A 27274-nucleotide genomic window follows, 5' to 3' on the forward strand; every position below is an offset into this window, starting at 1 on the left:
GCACAGATGTTAGCTGAGGGCCAGCCTTCCTCCGCAAAAAGAGGAGGATTGGCAGCAGATGTTAGTTCAGGGCTAATCTTTCTCAAAAAAAAAAAAAAAAATGGAACTCACGAATTTTCCTCTGCATCTTATTTATAATATATTATTTCGACATTCTGCTAATATTCTCCGTGGATGTTAAAGGTTTTGGGTTTTGTTTTTGTTTTAAATTTTAAGCTTCACACTCAAAAAGGTATTTCGGAAGGAAAATTTGACTGTTCTAAGGAGTCTCATTTAGAAAAAAGGAAACAAATTTATAATCAATTTGAAGTTATGAGGGAATTTGGAAAAACAGCATTGTATGTGTATGCATTTATGCATGACTGTGTGATGGAAACAATAATAACATGATGAATTCTTGTTTCCTCAGAAACAGCATGACCAAAGCACATTGCATATTCAAAGTAGGATGCAGACTTATTTAGAAACATAACAGTATGGTACTAAGTATATTTTCAAGTAAGAAATTCAGGATAATTTTGCCCATGGAAGCCTGATTTTATTCATAGATCCTGGGTTTCTCTGACCAACTCTATTTATGCTTTGCTGAAAGGATGGGAGCCGTTTACAATCATTTAACTGCCTCCATTCATTCATGAATGTTTGTGAACCTTTTCTGGGCCACTGGTGGGCCACAGACACAGCAATATTCCAAGGAGCTGCTGCCTTCCTGGATGAGGCAAAGACCCATAAGGCACAGGAAAGAGTGAGAAAATTTCATGAGCTTGAGAAATAAGTGAGTTTAGCAAGAAGAATTACGAAACAAAAAAATGGAGGATGAAGTCCACCATGTAAACAGGTGGAAATTTTGGAGAAATTGATGGGATGCAAGAGGTAGAAAGATAAAGACAAAAATTATATAGAAACTCTAATGTACTTTCATTAAAATATTGCTTATAATTGCAATAACATATTTTTATTAAAAATAAGCTGAAATAACATCTAATTGCAAAGTTACTTTGTAATTGAAAGTATGTAAGAGCATGTTGAGCTGGGCTGGAGGGGTTGGAGCTAAATTATGCTCTCTCCCTGCTTGTGCAGCCCAGGGACTTCTTAAAGCAGCATCCTCCTCGAGCACTGTTGTCTGGGTGTGCCAAGCCCTGGTTTTTTGCACAACACATTAGGCAGGGGGCAGGGCCAGGGAAAACCTACAAGAGCCCCAAGATAGAGCAGGGCTCTTGCCTTGCACTAAGGACCTTGAATCAGGAGACTGCACTGGCTGGAGGGTGGGCAAGAGAAGCATCTGCCCACGCTGCAAAGAACAGTGGCAAGCTATAATCAAATCTGTAATTTTACCACTGAGGGAATATTGCAACATTTTGGGAAAATGCTTCCAACTGTCAAGTTTGGGCCCCACACCCAAGAGTTTCATTCATTCTGATATCTACGTGTTCTGTTCTTTTCATAAAAAAACTGGAAAGCTTTTGGCTTCTCCAGCTTCTCCACTGACTTTGGTTTCACATAAAACTCAGTGACGTGCACAAGGCAACATTTCAGATTTAATGATCAACAAGCCCACATAACTCCTACTCAAAGGTCATGCAGATAACTGTAGTTACTGATGAACTGTAAGGGGGAGGGTGGGGTCTGTGAAAGGCATGGGTGAGTGGTCAAGATGATGGAGGGCATACCTTGTTGCTTTCACTCTTTGACCGGTCATTCTTGGCCTTGGCTGTCTTTTCTGCAAGCTTCTTCTGTCTTTGAGGGCCTCTTCCAAAGAAAATATAATTGACAAAGGCATACTCCAGAAGGGCCAGAAACACAAAAACAAAGCAGCCCATGAGGTACATGTCAATGGCTTTGACATAGGGGATTTTGGGCAATGTCTCCCTAAGGTGCGTGTTGATGGTCGTCATCGTCAGCACAGTTGTGATCCCTACAAAAGAAATGGAAGGGTAAGCTCAGCTCCTTTGTTCTTCACTTTTCACTTTCCTTTTGTATTTCCTCAAACAGCTTCAAATATTTGGAGATAGTAGATTGAATATTATTGAGCAACTGGAATGCAATAGAGCATAACATGTGTCATTTGGGCAGCAGGTCATGCCTTAGGTCAAGAAGCTGACATCTCTACTCCAGGGCAGACACCACCCTCCCGGACCTGGCCTAGGGAGAGAATGGAATTGAGAGCAGATGGAGGGATGTGAAGGGCGGCAAAGGAGAACATGCTCTATATGAAAGTTGAAAGAAACAAAAATAAACCCAGAATTCAACAGAAAACACTAAGTGTCTGAATAAGAAGCTCCTGGGAAGAAGAATAAATCTATGAAGAACATAAGAATCTAAAAGGAAGGTCATCTATGGTTGGAGAGGCAAGGCTGTTAGTGAGGGCTCAGGTTCCTTTCCCCAAGAGAGATCTCCAGAGCACAGAGCTCCACTCTCTGCTGATCACCCAGAGAGCAGGGAAGAGAGCCCAGTATTGCATCACTAACATACACTCTCCCTCTGCCCAGCTCTGAACTGCTGTTAAAAGTAGAGGAGGAAATTGAAGAGCTCAGAAACTATTTTTAGGTATAACTGCAAATCATGATTGCCAATAGAATATACGGAAATCAAAGATGTCAGAATATTTTAAGATTCCCCTTTAACATAAAATTCATGTGCACCTGGGGACTTTGAAAATTTGAAAATGGCAATGGGATAATTATAGTTTACAAATAAATGTGAAATAACCATGCAGATGCTACAAAATTAGGTGTTCTGACCATTATTCAAAAATTCTGTAATATTTCCACAACTTTTTTTTTTCCTTCCAAATGGATTTGAATGTTCTGCCTTAGCCATTGCTTTGGCTCTCCAGTTGAATATTTTAAGCGGACACGGAAAACACAGGCCTCAGTAGATACCTGCAGGAAATGGGCTAAAAGAACCCAGGGGTAGGGACAGTGGCACCTGTCACAGGCACTCTGCCTGGTAACTGCAGCTGGAGGAAAATGGGCATGGACCCTGGTTTCAGGCCCGTTAGCATGTCCCTTCACAGTGAGATTTTGCAGTGAGTGCTCTAGTCTTTCTGCTTTCGGCTCACATGAGCTCTTAGCTTAAAAGGCCAATGTATTTGTTTTACTTCCTATCTAGAGACTGTGGACAGTGGTGGATTGTAGTGGTTCATGGCTTGGATAGTAGAGCCACATGGTCCAAGCCAAAAGCCCAGCTCTGCCACCTCCCAGCGGTATGACCTGAGTGAGCCTTAGTGGGTCCACAACCATCATCTAAAACTGTTGTGAAGTCTAAATGAAATGCCTGAAAAGCAATAGTGATAGGCTAATAAATGGTAACTGGCATTGTTAACACTAACAACAAATAATTGTATTATTATCATCATTACAGAAAAATAAACTATTCAGTAGCCTCTAGTTTCTTGTCAGGAGGTCCTGACAGTCTTGCCCTGAACTTCCACCCTTTATGGGGACACCAACTAACTGCAGTATGGGAGAAGGCTGAGTGGTGCCTTCTGTGCTCTCTATACATTTACCAAGATGTCAAGTCTTTCTAATTGTTAGCGTGAAATTACTTCTCATTTAGAGTATGTTAATGAAATATTATATTTGAAAAACTGCATTTATAAAGATGACTATGAAATAAAAATATAATTTGCGTCATTTAATCAAAAGATATTTTATTTCTCTTCTTTGTGATCAAAATAATATTGCCTAAATTATTTTAGTATAAATTTTCACTGTTAGAAGGACCAATACTATTATTCACCAAGAAGTCGACTTCAGGGTTTTGAAGAAGAACATCTAATTGCAACTCCCAACTTCACAGTTTGGTGGCTTCTAACACTACCAGTTCAACAGACCTGGGGGCCAGATCCTGGGCAGCAGAAACATAAAATCCTGAAGTGTACAGAGCATCTGTTTAGTACAGTTGAATGAAGAGCCACATTTCTCTTCTCAGTATGGAGACAACCCCAGACAACTCTAGGTCCAACCATGCCCTGAGCCAGAGAAAGAGTGATACAGGGAGGTCTCTGCTGAGCATCCTTCTGTGCAGACCTCATTTAGAAATGAGGTGCATTAATTGTGGTGCAGCCATTCAGGATGAAGGGAAACAGCATTTTAAGCATTTCAAAGAGTGTGGTATATGACAAGACGTGGAAGTGGAGTAGGGGAAGGGGGAGTTCTCCAATCAAAGCCTTCCAAATCATGGCCATATCCTCTTAAAGAGGCACGGAGCACATTAGCGTCTTAAAGGTTCTGAGGGATTCCTCCTTCAATAGTAATAATTAAAAATAATTCTTGCTTAGCTTTTTGTATTAATCCATGGTTTTTATAATCTAATAGACCAAATAACCCTTCTGTGAACTATCTATTGACACCATAGGAATCACCTCTAATGGTTAAGGGAGAGTGCCCTGGAGTCAGTTAACTGGATTGAAATCATTCTTCTGACACTTAATATTATATGACTTTGTACCAGTTATGTAGCTTCTCTGTACCTCATTTTCCTGCTCTGTAACATGGGAACAATAACACTGCCTATTCTGCTAATAGGTAAGGCAACCACATTAATGGCCTTGCAGAGAACCTGGCACCTGAGTATTTGGTAAGTCTCAGCCTGAATGATTGTTCTTGTTGTTATTGAGCATTCATGACCCTATGATATACTTTCCTTAACCAATTGGAGGTGACCAATTGACATTTCCCAAGCCCTGCAGACCCGGGCTCAGTAACCATGATCTATGTAGGAAGAAGGTGGGACAGAGGGAAGGAACATACTGGTGTCCCACTCTAAGAGCTGGACCTGTTGGACTGCTGTCTGCTCAGCCACTGTGGCCCTAAGATCATGGCTGCCTTGTAGACCTCCAGGCCTCAGGTTCACCTCAACACTGGTAAATGCCCTTCACTTCTGCCTCTGCACTCACACCTGCCTCTCAGGCTTCTGATATCAATCAGAACCTGGCACTTCTCCAGTGGCAAAGCCTTAGCAACTCTTGGCAGAGAAAAGCCACAGCAGGATGGCTTAAGTTTACAGTAATAAAAGTTTTAAAAAATGAAATCTACTTTCGTATACTGTAATGAGATTGGGTTGACTACAACCTACTTCAGATAGATTATCTATTTAATATTGTGGAAAATAATGTTTTACAATTAAGGAGTTATAGTACTTGTATAACCAGAAAATTTAGAAATTCATATTTTCAGTACAGTTCACTCCTATGGATGCCAGATAATCATGGTTCTTTTGTATTCATATTTCTCTAGTTGTTTCAATAACGATAAAGACTCTGAGGTTGGTTCACTGTGAAGCTCATGAACTTCAGCTTCAGGTCACTTCTTGCATAGGCCTCTTCCAGGCTTGGGGAGAGGGTCCCAGAAATTTTATACTTGTATATTTTATATTCTTTTTCTTAAAGAGAGCTCTGAAATTGTATAAGCTAACAGCTCTGCAAAATTTAAATCTGCCTCTGCAAATTCATTTTAGCTCTGACTTTTCCAAGTGAGAAGAAGAGAAAATAGTTTAACAAAGAGTAATCTAGAAACATTAAAAAACAACAAAAAAAACTAAACCTACAGAAAGGACTGATGCTGTAGGGTAACTTCTGCAGGCTGTAGACAAATCCTGGAGATTTTTTTGAAAGACTCTTCTTACCATATCCATCAGCACTACATAACAATTAATACAGCACTTTTAGTTTTTGATACTTTCTTCTTCTCAAACTTCTTTTTTTTTTGGCTGAGGAAGATTTGCCATGAGGTAACATCTGTGCCAATCTTCCTCTGTTTTGTATGTGGGTTGCTGCCACAGCATGGCCACCGATGAGTGGTGTAGGTCCATGCCTGGGAACCAAACCCAGGCCACCAAAGTGGAGTGCACTTAATTTAACCACTAGGTCATGGGGTCAGACCCTCAAAGTGCTTTTTTATTCACCCAACACCTTTAGGAACAGCTACTTGATTTTCTTAAGTCATTTTTATGTGTTATTTCCTGGGGGAAAAAAATCTAATTTTAACTATAACTCTGAAAGTCACATATATGTGGGTCTAAACCAGACATCCATATATGCACATGTACACAGATACTCCTAGAAAAAAATATTAATCAGCTTAAAGTTCTGGGAAAAGATGGTAAATAGAAAAATGAAGAAAGAGGGATAACTGAAACTCTGAATTCTTATGCTTCTCTGTAAGCTAATTTACTAGCAAATGTGTTGATAATTCTTTCCCATCATTTTTAAAAAAGTATTATTGATAGGGCCAGTCCTGGTGGCCTAGTGGTTAAGTTCAGCTTGAGTAGCCCAGCTTCAGTTCCCAGGCACAGACCTACACTGCTCTGTTAGCAGCCATGCTGTGCTGGTGTCCCACATACTAAAACATAGAGGAAGATTGGCACAGATGTTAGCTCAGGGCAAATCTTTCCCTGCCAAAAATAAGAAGTACTATTGATAATTTCACTTTTAGGAATAAAATTCAACCCTATCCAAAGAAGGGCTGGACTGGATTAGCTGCTCTTCAGCTCTGTACTAATCTAAAATGTATTTAAATTATTACTTTGCCCATGCAGTTTCATAATAATTAACTTAATAGAGAATAACATTTCTGAAAATACAAGCTTTCCCTTAATAATAAGAAAATATTAGAAATATCATTGGAACATATAATACATATTGTACATCAGCTAATAATCCAGTTGTCAAATGACCAATGGCCAGAAAAGATCAGGAGGGCTCTCAGTAATCACTCAGAATCTAATCACATATTTCAACACCATTAAATTGTGTAATTCCAATTATATGCTATAATATTTGACTATTTTTCTGACTTAGAAGAATGCACAATTAATCAAGTTTTTCTGGGCCACAGAATAATTTTGAACAGGAGATGTTAATCCTTGCTTTAAAATTAGTGTCAAAAATAGTTTTATTATGCAAATATTCTGCAAGCATATTTTCCCTTTCATGGGCATGAAAATTCACATTTGAGCCTTATAATTAAATTAACACATCAAGGTAATCATGCATGAAATTAGTGTTTTAGGATAAAGAGTGAATATATGAGCAAGATTGGTGTCATGATGTCAAAAATTTGTAGCTGAACTATAGTCTTTGAACTCTGAATACTGTAATGATACAGTTAATTTACATTTTAGATATCATTTTAAAATAGCACATACCAAGAGCAACTCTAGCTGCAGATGCATCGTAATTGATCCAGAAGGACACCCATGACAGAATCGTAATTAGTATAGAGGGCATGTAAGTCTGGAGAATGAAGTATCCAATGTTTCTCTTCAACCGAAAGCTCAGTGAGAGCCGAGGGTAGGCACCTACGGTAAATAGACACGGATTACACTGGAGAAAAGAAACAGCAGACAAAAGAGTTTGCTTTGACTTCCATGGACAACAGCATGCACTTGAAAAGCCCATGAACTGAGAGTTGGTCCACAACCATGTGATTTGCTCCTGTCTGCCTGATGGTATTTACAGAGGAATTGAGAGAGGAAGGATTTTTAGACTATTTACAAGGTAACGATGAGGTACTCCTTTAAAGCTAAATGCTCAGCTGAGAACTGCCCCTGGGAAAACTTTGGGAAAGTTTAGTTTAGAAACAGAATAATGCCAAATACCTTGCTTAGTTTTCAATTAATGGTCCCCTTCTTCTCCACTATATATAGGGAAGATTTGGCTCAAGGCTTTATTGCGCAAAATGGCTTTTACCAGCCGGCACCTATCAGCACATATAGAGTGACACTGTGCACAGATGTTTGAGGCATTGATCCTCAACCAACTGGGATAGCTCAGGGTACCTTGAGAGCTGGAGAGGCACAGAAGCAAGTTCGGTCTCAGAAAAGGCAGTGGTGTACCCTAAGATGTTCTGCGTTAACCATAGAAAAGGCACTAAGGAGAGCTTTGGAGAAGCACCTGGTCCGGTTTCTTGTATGTGAATTCCAGTGCTAATCTTCTGATGTGTGTGTCCCACTTAGCACATCGAAATCCCCACCACCACTCCCATTGCAGTGATAAAACAGCCCACTGATTATGCCACGTTTAGTTATATATTTGCCTTTTCTGTTTTATTTTGTTTTTCCTGGAGCAAGGCAAGTATAGGCGCCATTTTCTCCTGTCCACTTCAACAATCCACTTCAAACCTCTCAGCTCCTGATCTTCTGGATTCTAATGAAGCTGCTGGAAGGTCAATCAGTGAAAACCCAGTGAGTGGCTTTCTCTAATCTCCAACTTCCTTGCCTCCTCCCCTCCCACCCTCACTGATGGACAGTGCTCTCTTCCTGAGATTGCTGCACCATAAGCTTCAAGAGACTTTGCCTTTCTTGATCTCCGTCTACTCCAAGCCTGACAGGCTCCTCTTCTCCTCCTGCCCCCAAATACATGCATTTTCCAGACTTTACTTCATGTCCCTTTCTATTTTTGTCCCCACTTTCTTTTCTTTAGTAGTCTGACCCACTCACATGACTGTTCCTTCTATGTAGAAGATGAAAGACTTATATCTCCAGGCTCCTACCTTAGCATCACCCACATTTTCAGCCAGACTTATATAAAGGAGAAAAGAAATCACCTAAGAGACCCAACACTTAAAGGCTGACAATCTGGGAAATTCCTCCCATTGTTTTGTGTGTGTGCATGTCTGCATGCGTGTGCATGCACACAGTTTCCTTTACATGGCTCTGATCAAATGCATATATTATACTGTCAGCACAGTATAAACATTTTCCTACTCATTACAAATTATTTGTAAACACAATTTTAAATTCTTCCTAATTTTCCATCAAATACATATATATATGTACTCTATAGTTCATAAATACATTTTCCTGAATGCTGCAAATTTAGGTTATTTCCATTTTTGCAAAACTATAAATATTCTTAAGAATATCTTGAGTAGAGTCCTTTTGCTATATTTAGACTTATTTCTTTAGGATGAATATGGTAAAAGGGTAATTGCTAGGCCAATGTGTAATTGCCAAATTACTTCACAAACAAAATCATACCAGTGGACATGCTGCTATGAGCACTTTATAGAATTGCCTATCTCACTTTGTAAACATGAAAATATTACAAAATATTTCTTAAAAATAACTTCTGCTAATTTCCTTGTGAAAAATTTGTCCTTTTAATCACTTTCGTTAATTGAATGCTTCCTAAATGTTTTTTTCTCTGTATTTAATCTCATAAATGATCTGATTATACTTATTCATTTTTCTCATTTTTTGATCCTTTTACTGTTCTTACTTATTCATTTGAGTCCTTTTGACACCAATCCTTGCTTGTATTCTCTGCAAGCATTTTCTCAGTTGTTTTTTTTTAAACTTATAGAGGGTTTGAGTGGGAGACATATAAGTACTTAAATTTTCGTATGTAGTTGAATCTGTCTCATCTTTTCCTTGTTATTTTTAAAACTTGCTTTTAGGCTTAGATAAGTTCACAACAGAGGTCTAACCACAAACTTATTTTGAGGGTTGGCACTTATTTCAATGTTTGATCTAAAAGGAGTGTGTACATTGATTTTTGTTCCAAAAGCAGCTAACCAATTTTCCCAGCACCATCATTGGAATAAATCTTCCCTGGACATAGATTTGATACACTCTATTGTTTTATATTACATTCCATGTATATGTGGATCACTGACATAATGCACTACTGATCTGGGTCAGAGCCTCATCGTGGGCCTTGCCATCTCCAGGTCCCTGGCCCCATGCTCCATCCACAAATTCCAGAAGCACAGCATGGGCGTGCACTGTCATGCCATATTCAAAACCTTCTATGGCTCATTGCTTCACATAAAGGTTAGAATACTCATTTGGGAATTTTAGTTCTTCAAAATGTTTTCCAAAATTAACTTTAGTTTTATTTTCCACCATGTTCCTGAATTAAGCATAATATTTTCTATTCAAAGAGTGCCCTCACTGACTCAAAACAATTGTCCATATTTCCTGCCTCTATTGGTTCACACTCACTATTCCCTTATTAAGAAATGTCTTCCTTTATCCATACCTCAAGGCTTTGGTCATATGCCACACCTTCCCTGAATCCTTTCTTCTTCTTCCCTCCAAATGTAAGTAATTATCCTCTTGAGTTATTTGCTTTCTCATTAAAATTACAATTATTAATAATTACCAAGGTGAGATCTTCCTTAGCAAGTTGTACAAACCCAAAAGCAGAGCTTGTAGAATAATGTATTTTTCATACACTGTAATGCCTTGCTAAATGTGTAAACCATCTCTAGTTATCAATAAATACATCTGTATGCTGAAAGAATAAAAATAGGTATATTTGATTTGTTTATGTGACTCTTTAGTGAGTTTAATATGCAAAACATTCAATATCTTGTTTGAATCTTAGTTTGAAATCCCATGGCAACTTCAACATCTTTACAGAAGTAACTTCAGCATTGGATCTTACTTTGCAATTCAATGGCAATCTCATGCTTTTCTCATCACTTATGAATGGCTGTTCCTTGCTTCAGATACTTGCCACTATATCCATGGCTTATGCTACAATAACAAAAGGGCCCCCAAATCTCAGTAGCTTACAACAAAGTTTTTCTTTCTTTTACTACATAGACACTTAGCTTCCTCTATCTGGGACACTGCTGGACATTGTGGTAGAAGTAACACATACTTCCCCTCACATTTCATTGCCCAGAGCAAGTCTTATCTCAATCTTTATGTCACTGGAGTAAGAAAGTTCAGTTCTCTCCCAGGGTAGAGCGGAAAATATATTTTGAATGATAACATAATCTACAATGTTCCTCAACTTTCCATTTTCCAAGTCAACTTTCTTAGCATCTTCCAAAGCACATCTTCTTCGGGAAAGCTGTTCCCAACAGAGGCAAATATTGATACGCATGTAATGAAGTACAACTGACATGCTTCTGGGAATCCTTGCCCCCTGCAATATGGGGGCCAATGACATGACTGTATAGTCAAACATTTGGAAGACGATTAGAGACCTTGAGGAAGGGAACGCTAATCCAATTTCAAAACTACCTTAATCTCTGGAAATTTGCCAAACTTCTCATTAACACAGGATTTAGAATTATGAAAGTACACCATTTTCTTATGTATTTGTTTAGTAATAGAATAGAATAAGTAAGAAATAGATACAGAATATCTATAGAAGAATAAGTAATAAAGAGATAATAAGTAAGAAATAGAATATCATATATTCTATTTCTTAAAAGTGAAATACCACTTCAAATCAACAAAATTTTTAGGCATTCACGATGTGCCCCACCCATCCCAGTCTCATAATCCCAGAGGTGCAAATGGTGAGTGGAGCAGACAACGAAGATGAATAAGAGGATAGTCTATGCCCTCAACTAGCTCCTAATCCATGTCAGAGAGAGACTTATACAGAACTGGCTTTAGTAAAACAGAAGTAAGGTCTACACTGGAAATACAAAAATATTGTGGGGTGCAAGATTTAGTGATGCATGAGAGGTTTCATGATATCTGAACTGAGATGGTTCTGGTTGAATAAGATTCTTTCCAGGCAGGGAAGCAGGAAAGCCTCCAGGGTAAAGGACTCAGCAAGGTCAAATGAAAAGCCTTTCAAGAGGCCATGAGAGAGAGAGACCTCAGAATGTTAATAAACACAAGAATCCTCAGAGATGTCAAGACTTATGCTTCTAGGCAAAGGCTTCTTGCCATTTGATGTGCATCTTAAAGAGTGTATAATAGTCTCTTCATAGCTCTGTTAGACAAAGTCCTTACACCTTACACTGGCATGAAAAATGCCAGGAGGTATGCTGCATCTATGGGGAAAACTCCCCAAATGATCATAACTAGTGGCCAATAATTTAAAGTTGAGAAATAGTGAGTCAGCTGCATTAAGACATACCCTTCAAAACAGCAATAGAAGCTTAAAAATTACGACAGAAAGGCACAGAAGCCCTAAAGCCTTTGTGCCAATGCAGATGTGGTCAGGTTCCCAAGGAGATGCTGAGCCAACAGACAAAGGTACAGTCCCTGAACACAAGTGCGTCATTCTAATTCAGGACTTCCTTGGCAAAACTATCTATTGAAGATGGTGATCTCAACTCCTTCTCCCCAGATGCACTGAAAGTTATGGCCAGAAACAAGGCTCTGGATCTCTCATCCAGCCTAAATTAATATCACTCTGTAAGGCATTAATATTATTGAAGAACTCATAAAAAATGTGGACATAGAATATCACATCACTTTTGTGGAGTGATAAGAGCCACTCAAATGTATCTATAAAGTAACAAACTGATATTTTAACAACTGCAGCAGAGCTGAACTATGCACATGTGTCTCTCCCCCTTCAAGACGGCCACTGTGGGGGGCTCTCCCACCATTGCCTAAGAAGCTCTGTGAGCTCAGTGCTGCTCTTGAGGGTCTTTAATATGCTGTTTCATTCATTTACAATCTACCTTTTTACTTTATAATACTACCTAAAATTCAAAAACTGTTATTAATCTTCTCACTCCCATTACTTGTCACCTTAATTATTATATATTCAAAAAAATCCACGAAAGAAAAGAGATATATGAAATAAGAAAGAGGAAGAGGGAAAACAGCACTGGAGCTCAAAAAATCTTTTACAAACATTATCTCAACCAGGCAATGACTCTCTTTCTGATCCTCCACAATAAAACAAGAAGGTTGTATCACGTTACTCTGGAGCAAAGAGCAGGGGTGTCTGAACAATCCAGGTTCAATCTCATCATTTATTTTAGACATTCTTCTGGGAAACTATCTTCTCAGACCCTGTTATCAGGGCAAGAATATCACAAGTGACAAAAGAAAAAACAGATAAATTATACTACATCAAAATTAAAAACTTATGCTGCAAAGGAAACCATCAAGAAAATGAAAAGACAACCCACAGAATGGGAGAAAATATTTTCAAATCATTTACATGATAATAGACTTGTATTCAGAATACATAAAGAACATTTAGAAAAAACAAAAACAATCTAATTTAAAAATTGGCAAAGGCTCTGAATAAACGTTTCTTCAAAGAAGGTAAGACGAGTTTTCAATAATAAGCACATGAAAAGATACTCAACATCACTACTTCATAGAGGAATGTAAGTCAAAACCACAATGAGATACCACTTCATATTCACTAGAAAGGTTACAATCCAAAAGACAGACAATAACAAGTATTGATGAGGATGTGGAAAATTAGAACCCTCATGTACTGCTTCTGGGAATATTAAATGGTGCTGCCACTTTGGAATACAGTTTGACGGTTCCTCAAAAGGTTAAGAATAGTTACCATATGGCACAGAAATTCAATTCCTAAGTACATACCTAAGAGAAATGAAAACATACGTCCATGGGAGAACTTGTACACAAATGTTCATAGCAGCCTTATTCCTAACAGCCAAAAGGTGGAAACAACCCAATGACCATTGACTGATAAATGGATAAACAAAATGTGATATAGTCATATAATGGACTAGTATTCAGCAATAAAAAGGAATAAAGTATTGATACATGTCACAACTTGGATGAACCTTAAAAACTTCATGCCAAGTGAAAGAAGCCAGTCACAAATAACCAGATATTGTATGATTTCATTTATATGAAATGTACAGAATAGGCAAATCCATAGGAAACAGAAATTAGATTAGTGGTTGCCTAGGGTTAGGGGAGGCAGGTTGGGGGAAATGTGGAGTGACTGCTGATGTGTACAGGGTTTCTTTCTGGGGTGATGAAAATATTCTGAAATTGATTGTGGTCAAGATCAAACAACTATGTAAATATACTAAAAATCATTGAATTATACACTTTAAATGAGTGAATTGTATGGTATGTGAATTATATCTCAATAAATCTGTTATAAAGAAAAATAGAATACCTATACATGTATTTTACTTAGATGGAACTTTACTTAGATGGAGCTTAGATGGCTTAATATAAATCAAGTACAAAACATACTATCTGATGGCCCCAAATGCACACTCAATAAATTCCTTCCCATTTTCTCACTCTATGGTGCCCTCTGTGCTCAGGATTCTGTAATCTAAGAGTTTTTACCTTGGAGCATATTTTAAAAATTGTGCTGGAGGTCTTAAAAGCAATTCCAGAAAATGAAGATAGACAAGAATTGTTTTTGCAAAGGGAGTGTGAAGCAATGAATCTCTGAAGAAATCTGACTTCTGTAGTGAGACATGTTTCATAGATCAGAAGCCCTTAAAGGAAAATGACGTCATAGCAACAAGATAAGTTAGTTAAGCTCCCCTTTGGCACTTAGAGTGAGCTTGCTCTGGTCCTGCCATTTTGGACTGAGGGATTAGGGGTAGTATTTGGCCAGGAAGCACAGGTGAAGCATGTTGTCTCTAAGAATCCTAACAAAAGTCAACAGGGGTAAAAGAATGGGAATTTGTCCCTGGAATTTAAGATTAAGTTAAATTATAAATGAGGGGGCTGGCCCCGTGGCCGAGTGGTTAAGTTCGCGCGTTCCGCTGCAGGTGGCCCAGTGTTTCGTCGCTTCGAATCCTGGGTGTGGACATGGCACTGCTCATCAAACCATGCTGAGGCAGCAACCCACATGCCACAACTAGAAGGACCCACAACAAACAATATACAACTATGTACCGGGGGGATTTGGGGAGAAAAAGGAAAAAATAAAATCTTTAAAAAAAAAAAGCTAAATTATAAATGAGATACAGATGGTAATTCCTTCTTTTAACATTTCATTTAATATCTTCTTTAGACCTATAGTAGGTGTTATTTATAGACCCAATGGGCAATAATTTGATCACAAGTCTTTAGGTTAGAAAAGACTAAAGCTTGGAGTTCACAAATAGAATAGAGAAAATTAAGTCATGTATTAACAAGGTGACATTCAGACTTTTAAAAAAATTCAATTCATTATAATCATTAATGAAAAGCAAAATGGTATGTTGAAAAGTAATTTTGAAGAATAAAAAATTCACATTTCTTAATAGAACTCTTTCATCATCATTCATTTTTAGATCCTTCTCTTTTTCTTTCTTCTAATCTTGTTGGAAGTATTTTGAAATAAAGTTACAATATATCAATCCAAGTTTACTCCAGAAAAAAAGGAAGAGAAATAAAAACATGATATAATTAAAGAAACATATTAAATAATCTCTTCTCCGTGTATCTAGCAAAAATCTCAGGCTTTTAGCTCAAAGAAAACCAAACGGTTAGGAGTAAATTTCAGGTTTGGCAAAAACTGTACATCTCAAATTATGCTGGTCAGCAGAATATGCATTTAAGACCAATACAAAGGCTGAAATCCCAATCTGGTGATTTTCTCTCCAGGGTGATATTTAAGGGACTCTTTGATTGTTAGCTGCATATATTTGTTGAAATAAATATAATTCAGTGTTTCTTCTAACCTGATCTCTTTACCTATCTGCTGTTCAACTGCTTTGTTCACATTTTCACAGCTTGTTATTATTATAACCAAGGACTTAAATCTCCTGACTTTGAGCTTTACAGCTTTCTCCCCAATAGCACACTATTCTGGACAAATGCTTCCTCTATATAATGTTATCATAAAATACAGAATTAAATGCTTTATAATTTCCAAAATGTGACTGTAAAAAAATACATTCCAAATTTTCTTCTTTTTCACTCTCATAGTCCAAACTAACTAAGAATTAATATTTAAACAACTTAAGCTTTTCAGAAAAACCCAAAATGACTGAAAAATAAACCATGGTGTTTAGGAATTATATAATTCTCCTAAGAGAAACAACTAGAAAAAAAATGGACAAAAGTTAAATATATCTCCTTGAAAGCACTGAAGCTAGTAAAAATCTGGGCCAAGATCTGGGAGAAAAAGAAACTGAGCCCCACGTTTCAGGTAGCTGCAGGTTCTAGAAGAGAGAGAGGAAAAACTAAGCAGAATATTTGACAGACTCATGAGACTAAGGGGGCAAAACCTGTTGACAGAGACCACCAAGTAGGGAAGCTGTATTAAATTCATATCTGAGGGGTAGGATTCCAAAGAACTCCACCTAGAATGCAAAGATAAACCAGAAGGACTCAAGCATGAACAAGAGCTGAATCTGAACTCAGAATTAACCCAAATCCAAGAAATTAGATGAAGCTTGCCCTGGTTTACTAGCACTTCTAGCTGCCTGTCAGAGGCAGGCACATATCCTCTTTGAGGAAAGGAAACATCTACAATGTTTCCATGGATAATAATAGCAGATTCGACACAGATGAAGAAAGAATTGTTGAACTGAAAGAAATCAGAGGAAAATTTCCAGAGTGAAGCATGAAGAGGAAATAAAATGAAAAATACAGAAAAGAGGGTGAGATATATGGAAGATATACTTATAAGACCTAATGCTGGAATTGTTAGAATTGGAATTGGAACCCTAGAAGAGGAAGAAGGGAGTGAGAATGGAGCAAAAGCAATGATGCCTGACAATGCTTCAAAATGGCTGAAAGATCTCAAGCCAAAGATTCAATAAGATCTTCAAACACCAAGAAGAATGATTACAGAGAAAACTTCATCTTGGTACATTGTGAATGCCAATGAAGCCAAAAACAAGGGAAAAATCATATAGGCATCCAGAAGAGGGGGAAAACAGATTAATTTGAAACTAGCAGCAGTTAGACCAACAAATGAATAGATACAATGGGAGTCAGAGACAATGAAATAATATCTTCAAACAGAAAAGGAAAAGCATACCAATCTAGATTTCTATAACCAGCAAATATATCCTATGACAATGAAATAATATCTTCAAACAGGAAGCAAAAAAAAGCATGCCAATCTAAATTTTTCTAACAAGCAAAATATCCTACAAGAACAAATATGATATAAAGTTATATAAAGATTTTTTAGAAACTGCAAGAAATTTGTGACAAGGAGATGATTATAATGATCTAATTATAAAATTTGTATGGAAATATAAAAGGCCAAAAATAATCAAGCAAACAGTAAATAAAAAGAAAGAGAAGGAAGGATCTGCTCTACTTAGAGCTACAGTAATTAACACAGTGAGGTAAAGGTACAAAGATGAATAAATAAACCCAAGGCACAGAATAAAACGTCCAAAAGCAGACCTGTGCACATACAAACAATTTAAAACAAGGTGTTGCTGCAGAGCAATGGCACTGGGGAAAATAATGAAACTTGACCCATACTTCACACTATTCATATAAAATCAATTCCATGTGGCACTGTATGTCTCAATGTAAAAAGGACACTTTTTAACATGTTATAACCTCTAAAAAGCTTCCATCAACAATAAAAAAATTTATGGCAAACAACTCATAAAAGAGACTTGCACAGATAATTCACAAAAGAGGATCTCCAAATAGCCAACAGGGAACGGTGCTCAATCTCGCTAGTACATGGAGAAATGAAAGTTAAAACCACGAGCTATCACCCAACACCCAGCAGGTGACTTCCACATGAAATGTTAGCAAGGATATGGGGCAAAAGGAACTCTCACGCATTATTGGTATGAGTGCAAATTGGTACAACCCCTTGGGAAAAGTTTGGCATAATCAAAAAAGCTTGAACATTCACAATTCCACTTCTAGGTATATACTCAACATTTATGTGTGCAGATATTCACAAAAACAAGCAAAAGAATGTTCATAGTAGCATTAGTCACAAAAGTCCACCTGTAGTAGAGTGTATAAATAAACCATGGTGTATTTACACAGTAGTATAGCAAGGAAAATAAATGAAACACAACGACACAGATTTAATAAAAATAATGTTGACTTAAAGAATGCAGTCAGAAAATAATCCAAACTCTATTATCTCATTAAATAAGGTTCAAAAACAGAGAAAATTAACTTTACTGTGATAGGATAGTGGTTTCCTTTGGGAAGCAGGAAGGTGAGGAAATTAGGAGGGGTCATAGTGGGAATTTTGGTGTGCCAGAGACATTCTACTTTTTAATCTGATGGCAGATAAACGACTGTAGACTTTATGATAATTCACTTAGCTCTACATTTCTATTTTTAACATTTTTCTGTAGGTATACATCTAGAAACATTATAAAATAATCATTAAAGTCATAAACTCTGTTCTGCAAGTCTCTGTATAAAAAAATAATGCATGAGAAAAATTCTAAACTTTCCTAGGAGTGTCTTGCTTAATGAATTACAGCCTATTTAGAAGGGCCACCAACTGGAGTTCGACAATTTACTTAAAATTCTCAGATTTTTTTTGATGAATTGGGAACTGTTTGCTTTAAGGACATTCAACTGGGTATTTCTGGCACATCCTAAATACTTTAGTAATGCATGTATATTGATCATGTTTAATTAAACAGAAATTGGATAAAAGAATGAAAATCTTTCCTTTATTGAGATTTCTACTTGAATCACTGGTTTAACTTCAATAATTAGAAAATGACTATATAATATTTGCTTTATTAAATATTTTTGAGAGAACTTTTTTCCTTTTTTTTGGTGAGGAGGATTGTCCCTGAGCTAACATCTGTGCTAGTCTTCCCCTATTTTGTATGTGAGATGCCACCACATTATGGGCTGAAGAGTGGAGTATAGGTCTGCACCTGGCATTTGAACCCATGAACCTCGGGTCACCAAAACAGAGCACGCAAACTTAACCCACTATACCACTGGCCCCGCCCCAAGGATTTTTAAACTTCACCTTTTAAGTGATTATAAATTGTCTATCTAAAACAGCTTTAAAAGTTAAGTGCAGTAAAAATTTCTTAAACTATGCCCAAAGCTTATATAGAAGGCCAATATCTTTCCAGGTTTCAATCAAAAGCATTTCAAAAACTAGTCTTAGGTTTGCACTTATTTTAAAAATACACTTTCAGTATTTCCTGAAATTCAACCATAAATCCCTAATGAGTTGTATAGAACTAGATCACACATTAGGTAGAACTCTATCGACTATAATAAAAACATTCGACATTTAAACATTTAAAGCAGAAATGAAATACCATGCAGTCTTACATCTAGGTAACAGCAAGCTGAGGAGGGAGAGACTCCCTCTTGCATTGTTTCTCTTTTAATCTGACCTCCTTTCTCTTTCTGAGAAAGCCTTATTCATGCATGTTTTCAGTTTGGCTTAAAGCTACAGATTGAGGGTGTCAAAGAATAATCTCAGTATTCACTTTATAAACTCTTCTGTTAAAAAATATAGTCCTGGATCAAGAAAGAATATTGGTAATAGATCGAGGACTTTCTAAGAAATCCAGAAGATTTAAATAGTGAATGATATACAATGGGCCTAATGAAAATTTTCTTTCTCTTCTCTGTTTGACTTTCGAGGAGAATCTGTATTTGGGATTTGGGCATTTTGCAGGAATTCTGAGCACATGGTTATGAACAAACGAATTAATTAAAAATATATTTATTGAATGCCTGATATACATGAGAGTGAGAATAATAATATATGACAGTTAATAAAGGAAGGATACTGTCAGTGTGTGATTCGAAGCTTTCTAAAGCAAAAAGATAATTAGCAGAGACACTCAAGGAAGGCCAAGCAGAGAGGTATTGGTGTTTCCACTGTCCATTGATGAATGTACTGGATTTGGATAATAAAAAGAGGAAGAAAACATATCAAATGGAGGCTATAAAAGGAGCAAAAGTCTTTAGACAAAATGCAGGAGTGAATGATTGGTGGAGAAAAAAAGTTAAATGCAGCAACTAAAACCAAGGCTTTGTGTTGGGGACGCTTGTGGGCTAAACTGAAGAGGAGAGGTTGGAGCTAGACTTGGATCCAAGCTGAAGGAGCCTGGATTCCGTGCTGCAGGCAAAGGGAAGTCATCACAGGGTTTGGAGCTGGGTAACAACTCAGTGAAAATGGTGCTGCATGGCTACTAATCCGGCAGCAAAGTGCAGCATGGATTGGAAGGCAGAGGTACATTTCTTGCCAGTGAGGATTTCTGGGTGTTGGAATAAGCACTTCTAGGTCCCTGGATTAGAATTCCACTCCCAATGTCAGTCTTTGGAAACTTGCATAAAAACATTGTGCATCAAGAACACACATTAATAAGGAATGTAAAGGAGGGAGTGACAGGCCCACATGGGAGAGATTGTTGCCATGCCAACTATTTACACATTTTGTAAGAACCCTTATAATGTTAATATTTAAAAGCATGGAAAATGATCATTTAAAATAAAGCCAAAAAAAGCTAGTCTTTTAAACCTTTGTCAAAAAATATATCAGGGGTTCCTATTTGTCAGGAACCTGGGATTAATCTTTGTCCTTTCTAGCTTTACTATGTAAATCTGGTCAAATCTTTATCATCACTGGGCTTCAGTTTTCCTGTACTTTAACTTGGGCTAATTTATTTGTTAACCACCAATCTCTAAGGGACATTAATAAAAAAGTTTAAAACAAGGTGCTACAAACTATAATGTAGCATGCCATTAGAGTTATAAGTTAAGTTACAGTAATGTGGACTTGCTTTGTTTTGAGTATAAAGAGGTTGAAATATTTTTGCTGAATCATGGTAAGAACTGAATAATTATTTGTTGATGAACTAAGACAGTGCTTCTTTGTTATCTTTAAAACACACTTATGTACACAGCTCTTCTTTCTGGGCAAAGTTATACTTAATTTCCTCCCCAGGTACAAAGAGATTTTATGTGGATTTTTCTTTTAACGCATAATATTTCAGTACATTAGACATTTGAATATATAATGTCATTAATTTATAAAGCATCTCTTTTGCAGAAACGATCCATTTGATTAGAGTTGAATACATACCTAGTAATGATGATCAGATTTCCTCTCTCAATTCAATAATCATTCAGTTTTCAAATTATTGGGTGAACGAGGCACTGAGATATGTATTAGGGATACAAATATGAACCCAAACAATCTCTATTCTTACAAAACCCTCAGACAAGCAACTAGGAGTCAGTCATGACCAATAGTCCAGGAGAATAATGTCATAGATTTTCTAACATACAAAGCTCTGGTCAGCCACCACAGTATCTATTCCTCAAAATATGCCTCATTGCTGGTCCCACACATTTTAATTAATGAGAGCTAATCAGTGCTCACTATGGGCCAGGCACTATTCTAGGCTCTTTATTTACTTTATTAACTCGTGTAATCATCTCAACACCCCTACCAAATATATATTATTAATATCCCTGGTTTTTCAGAGAGGTTAAATAACTTACCCTGGGTCACACTCCTAGCAAATTTCTATTAGGACTTAAGCTCTGATGGTCTGGCTCCAGAGTCTGTGTTTTCAAAGCCTGTACGTACTGTCTCTTGAATATAGCTAAGCAGGTTCTCTTACCGTGGCTTAATTCCCGCTAAATACCTCTCTAAGTAAGAGAGCGAAGACACCGTCTGGGGAACACTGCTGAAACCATGAAGGCCCAGTGAGAAATCCCATAGGATTAGAGGCTCCTTGTTCTCCTCTCTGACCCAAGGGCCATTTTGCATCCTAAATGCCTCACTCACCTCCCAAGAGTCCCAACCTGCCTCCAGCCATTGTCCTGCAGACTCCAGTGTGACAGCTCTGTGTTCACACCCTGCTGGATGGAATCACATTGAATCTTCAACATGTACTCTGTTTGCCTGTTCCAAATAAACCTCTGAAGTGTTTTCTCTTTCCTAATCCCTTTTTTGAGTTTTTTCCCAGGCTAGAGACTCCTTCAATCCAGTTTACTGATTGAAATCTTATTAATTCAGAATACGTGTGGAAAGAAAAATAAATTAGTATAATATTTAGTTTTAAAATAATTTTTAAACAGTGTGGCTTATAAAGTTTCTACATAAATAGATGAATTAGAATAATTTTAAAGTGCAAGCAATTTGGAAGATGGGAGGTTTATAGCTGACTGATCTGGAGCCCCTGGCTACACTCTGCCAATGCAGAAACTTGGTAAGCACTGGAAAGAAGAAATGATATTGCATTCTGATGGCCTGGTGGCTCAAAGCATAGTTTAAATATTTTCCCCATACCTGTAGTGTATATTTTCTCTGGATGTGTTTGGGCTATGTTCTACCATATGCACACTTAAAAGAAAGACAAAGACTGCACCCGGAAAAAAGTGCCTCTGAGTGGTTTTCAGCTAGAGGATTCAGGAAGGCCATTCTAAGTGATTGCAGTTTTCTGTGGAAGCACTGCACCCTCCACAAACACCTCATCAGGCTTTCTGGTGAGGCTGGATGAAAATGCACTAAGAGATCCTCATGGCAGCAGCCCACTGGCCATAACTGCAATTTCGAAACAAAGGAAGGCACAGGCAGGATTATTCCACAGAGAGAACGCTACCCCTGTGTTCTGAGTAGACCTTTTGCTCCTAACACTTGGAGCATGAAACAGTTTGATCCCGGTTTTAAAAGCAATAACTCACTTTATTCAATGCATCACAGGGCAATTTTCTTGGTTGTGGAAGCTATTCCTTAATGATAAGCCTATGTCCCTGTCAGCTTTCACTGCCCACCTGAGGTGAGCACCTCAGGGCAACCTCTCCAGAGACTGCAGGGACATTTTCAGGACATCTTGCAACAGAGGATAAAGTGGCACTACATAAAAATGGTCCTTAAACATTTGGGCTTTTGTCCATTGGCTCTTAGAGGCTGGGGTGAAGAAGAGGGAAGATGGCACTTGACTCATTGTTCACTTGCTCAGTGTCTACTGTTACATGCCTGGGATGTGTCAGGCATTCCACAAGGTGGGGAGGGGGAGGGGCTAAATCATGAGGCGGACATGTGCCTCCTAAAGGAGATGCATTCTTAAGGATACAGGCACAGCAGAGCTAGATGGCACTCAGTGCAGTACCGTGGGAACACAGAGCAGCCACTTAACCCAGGCTGGGGAGGAAGTGTGTGAGCAGAGCAGGGCCTAAAAGCCTTTCCAGAGGAAGCAGCATCTAGATTAATCTAAAGAAATAGTAGGAGGTAGCCAGGCAAAGGGAGGCAGGTGGCTGTGTGTCATTGGCATTTAAGCCAGAGGCAATAGGCAGAGAAAGAAGGCCTTCAGGCTTCATGAATGCCAGCACAGGACTGGGGCTAATCTCTACACACTCATTGTTGTTGCAGCTCTATCAACAGGAAAAAGCTGAGGTGGGAGGTCCCTTCATTTAGCATTTTCTACCCAGAATTTGTGGTCTTTGTAATAGCTTACCATTTACAAAGCACTTCATCTATTATCTCAATTATAATATGCAGCATTCAGTAAGTATACAGAGGAAGCACTACACATTGTAAAATACACATGGTTGTAATTTAATAAAAGCTCAGCCAGGGCAGACAGGAAAGCTAAAGATACCTTCTCAGTCTCTGGACAGTTGAAACAAAGATGACAATGAAACCCAGGTTGGGGCAACCTTAACCAGATAATATTAGAAACAGATGACGGTGTCTGAAGAGGCATCGCTAACTGCAGGTGACCCAAGTTCCTGGACCACCAAGGCTGACTGCTAGCCCAGAAGTGGGGAGAAGGCCTCTTACTTCCAAGAAAACAGCACTCACCGCCTCAGGTCTTCCTCCCTGCCCTGCCTTCCTGCCTCAAGGCCATCAGTGGTCTCCTGTCTGCCCAGATGAGAGTTGTTTATGTTACCAAACATCAGTTAGTTAAATTCGCCCTGAGTCTTTTAACTTCTCAATAACCAGTCCCATAGTACATCTCTTTGTCAGGTGATCCTTTCTACTCATCAAAGCTGACTGATCTCCTTTAGGTACAGGAAAAAGGGGTGGCTAAGATTATGAATTATTTATAATGGTGCTTCTTCACATGACCCAGTACTGTAAGTCAGTTGCAGGATATTTCATAAGGAGACCATCACAGCCCAGGCAGCCAGTGTCCCTCCAGGTAGCATTAGTGGATGCAGAACTCACCTGTGGCAAAAACGACATTCCTTGAAACCAGACGATGCTCCACAATGGAGAACTGTGGGAGCTCAATCCTCTCCACTCCTGTGACAGCCTTATCACCACCACGCCAGTAAAATTCAATGTCATCTGTGGTGTAGCCATCTGCCAGGAGAAAGAAGCAGGGACATGGCGGAAATGAAACACCATCATTGTCTACATGCAAAGCTAAAGAAACTGTCACAGATAAAACAGAAGTAACAGCTTGCCCATGTTAACAGCTTGCCAAGACTATTTGAAATACAATCTTGCACCACCTAGCAACGTTTTGGTCAACAATGAATGGCACATATGATGGTCTCATAAGATTAGTATGATACAACCTAGGTGTGCAGTAGACTATACCATCGAGATCTGTGTACATATACTCTATGATGTTCGCATAATGATGAAATGGCCTAAGGATGCATTTCTCAGAACATATCCCTGTTGTTAAGTGACTCATGACTGTAGATTTGTTTGATGTGCTCATCTAAGAAGAGGTGTCAGCAAAGAACTAACTTTTGAATATTCTTCTGTTACCTCTGCTGTTTGATTTGGACCAGGCTGGCATTGGAAAGCAGGGAAACTGGGGAGGCTGAGTGCTCTGACCAGAGCTGTTTGCAAAGCCTAACTGTAGAGCTGGCCTGGACATTGCACAGAAACGAATTTAAAACATATGTTAACAGCACTGAATAAGCTGGCTGTAAGAAAAAATGAGAACTCAAGTATGGAGAATTCTAGAAAGGCAATGCCTCTCACAAGCTATTGAAAAGTTAAAACACTGAGGGTGAATTTAACCAAATGATGTTTAATAACATCAGACGCTCTCAGAGCAAAAGTAGTGTTCTTGGCTTTTTTGGATGGTTGCATCAGGTGTTCCTGGCCGTGAGGTTTGCGATCCTTAGAAATGCCTTTTCTTGGGACACTCTTGGCCCTTAGAGATTTGTGCAATGGTCTCATTACAAAGAGGATTAGTTGGATTTTAGTTGGATTTTAACTCCAAACCCAGCTCTTAGCACATTGCTCATGCTCACTTGGTAATCAGTCAATGCTTCTTGACAGTGAGTAAATAGGAGTAAAGTCTGATGTTACTTGCAGCACCCAGGAGGAGTTTTCTAAAGGATTAGGTCTAAGGATTAGGTCAAGCTTATCAGAAAGGTCAATTAAAACTCACACGTAGAGAAAAATACCCTATCAATATAATGGACTTTTTGATTTGAACATACAATACAACCAAAGGCAGATACTCAATATTTGACATTAGACAAGCAATTAGACCAAAGCTATGGGGACAACTGCTCTCCAAGACTAATGCCATCTCCCTAGTCCCATCTACTGTCCTCTCACCCTGGATCACAGTGGTTACACCTCTGTCTCCTCCCTTCCCTCTGACTTCCTTGCATTCCATTCTCACCTGGCAGCCATGATGATTGTTAATAAAACATACATCTTATCAAGACCACTCCTCTGCTTAAAACCCTCAAATGTTTCCCAATGCAATCAGCAAAACAAGTCCAATCTCCTTACCAGGACCCCAAGAATCTACAGGTTTGGCCCCTGTGTGCACTATAAGTATGCCCACGCCCTCTCCCTCCCTTGCTCAGCCCACACCCACTTGCCTTTGGACTGTAGCTCAGACCAGCATGCTGTGCCCAGGGCTTGTGTGCCCTCTGAGGGGACATACTTCCAGAATTTTGCATGGCTCACTCTTCCCCACATTTGCATCTTGACTTAAATAAAATCTTTCACACAAACAATTGGGAGAGTCCCTTCTTCCACTCAAATATTTTAACCATGGATTCTCCGAGGCAGGGAGGGGCCTCACACACTCTGAGGAAATCTCTTTTACAACAGACTTCCCACACATCCCCCATCTTGGTTCAAGCATCACAGTAACAGAATCTTGGTTCAACGCACTCACTACATGTTTAGACTGCTTCTTTACTTAGATTCCAAATTTGCCTTCCTGAAACTTTCATCAACTCATTGGGAGTTGTGCCCTCCAGCCACACAGAATCCATTTAACTTCCTAGGATAGGCCTTCAGCTACTGGGGAATCATCATCTTTCCCCTGAGCCTTTTGTGCTCCATGCTAAATATCCCCAGACAATTCCATTATGCAGCACTTGACATGAATTCATGTCCCTCATCTTCTGAAAGCTCAGCTCTCAGAAAACATGACAGTGATGTAGAGTAGAAGTGAGGGACACAGTGGGCCCGCTCCGTCTGGGACCTGGACACTGACCTACCACCAGTGCAACTTCCCAATATGTTTATTCACAAAGACAGTCACTTCTCACCACAAATGCATCAAGTGACATTGCAAAGTTAGTCATTTGCATCCCCAAAGAATTTCAATATAAATACTGACAGGCCCAAATCCAATTGAGACTAATTATAAGCCTATCTATGATAGGTCAGGATAAGTAACAACAACAGCACTGGATATGTCAGGAGATGTAGTTTAGGTAGTAGGCAGGACATTAGTTTGTTAGATGATATAGATGCAGCTCTTGTCCCTCACACAGAGGCACTCAACACTGAATTGTCAATAAGGCATCTAACTACTCTTCAAATTGAAGAAAATTGCCAAGATGTAGAAATAGCTCGCTTGTAAAGCTGAGTTCCTGATGGGAAATGAGTTTTACTCCAACTGTCAGGGTCCCAGGAGTACTGCCACTCAGGAGTGATGAAGCACACTGTAAGAAAATTGCATCTCAGGGTTTGCTCTCTTCTCATCAAATGGACTGATTTGTTTTCTTATATTTCAGCACAGCAAACAGACTCTCTTAATCAGATTAGAATGGAGAACTCTTCTATACTGAGTCTCAATCTCTGTCACTCTTTCTCTGTCTCTGTTTCTCTCTCTCTGTCTCTCTGCCATGACAGTGAAATTAGCAGAGTGGAGGTTTAGATCTCCAATCTTTAAGATAGTTAAAAACTACGTCAAGAAAATTGCATATGTCTTGGAAAAGATGCCAAATAATGACAAGATGGCCTAAAACACAAAGTGAGTGAAAAAGAAATACAGGTACACACAGCTTTCAATTTCCAGAGTGCAGTTCTGCTCGTCCAAGGGATATCTCCTCAGGTCCATCATGCACGCTGCAGTTGTGGTGATTCTGAAACAAACAGCAAGGGAAGATATTAAAGGTGGGATGAGACATGCAGCAGGAAAATCGCCTCTACATAAACAATGAGTAACCCTCATGGAGGACCCCTCCTCAACGTATACCTGACTAAACATATTTCATGATAGACACTCAATGAATAGGTTTTTAGTATACTGTAGACTAGCTTTATTAAGAAAAGCAACACAAAACTTTAAATCCTATGAAATTATTCACGGAGTCTTGTTGACTTTGGATAATCAAGAGCAGAGAAAGAGGTTTTTAAGGAAGCTTTTATCTGCCATTTTTGTTCTGCCTCCTTGTCTAGTGGCTCTCTAACCTTTATTGCACAGAGAAAACTTGGGTATGGCAACAATGCTGATTAAATTGA

The 27274-nt window shown here is 38.5% G+C and overlaps 1 protein-coding gene across 2 annotated transcripts in view; it reads right to left on the bottom strand.

The window, feature by feature from the left end:
- GABRB3 (gamma-aminobutyric acid type A receptor subunit beta3) overlaps positions 1–27274 on the bottom strand; it is a 221627-nt gene that overhangs the window by 11970 nt on the left and 182383 nt on the right. For both annotated transcript variants that reach the window (XM_070572263.1, XM_070572253.1), the window contains exons 5-8: positions 26813–26895; positions 23759–23896; positions 7150–7302; positions 1671–1915 (exon numbers count right to left, since the gene is read on the bottom strand). In XM_070572263.1, coding sequence (XP_070428364.1) covers positions 1671–1915; positions 7150–7302; positions 23759–23896; positions 26813–26895 — 619 coding nt within the window. The remainder of the gene's footprint in view (positions 1–1670; positions 1916–7149; positions 7303–23758; positions 23897–26812; positions 26896–27274) is intronic.

The sequence above is a fragment of the Equus przewalskii genome, chromosome 1 (assembly GCF_037783145.1).
Source record: "Equus przewalskii isolate Varuska chromosome 1, EquPr2, whole genome shotgun sequence".
Classification (NCBI taxonomy): domain Eukaryota; kingdom Metazoa; phylum Chordata; class Mammalia; order Perissodactyla; family Equidae; genus Equus; species Equus przewalskii.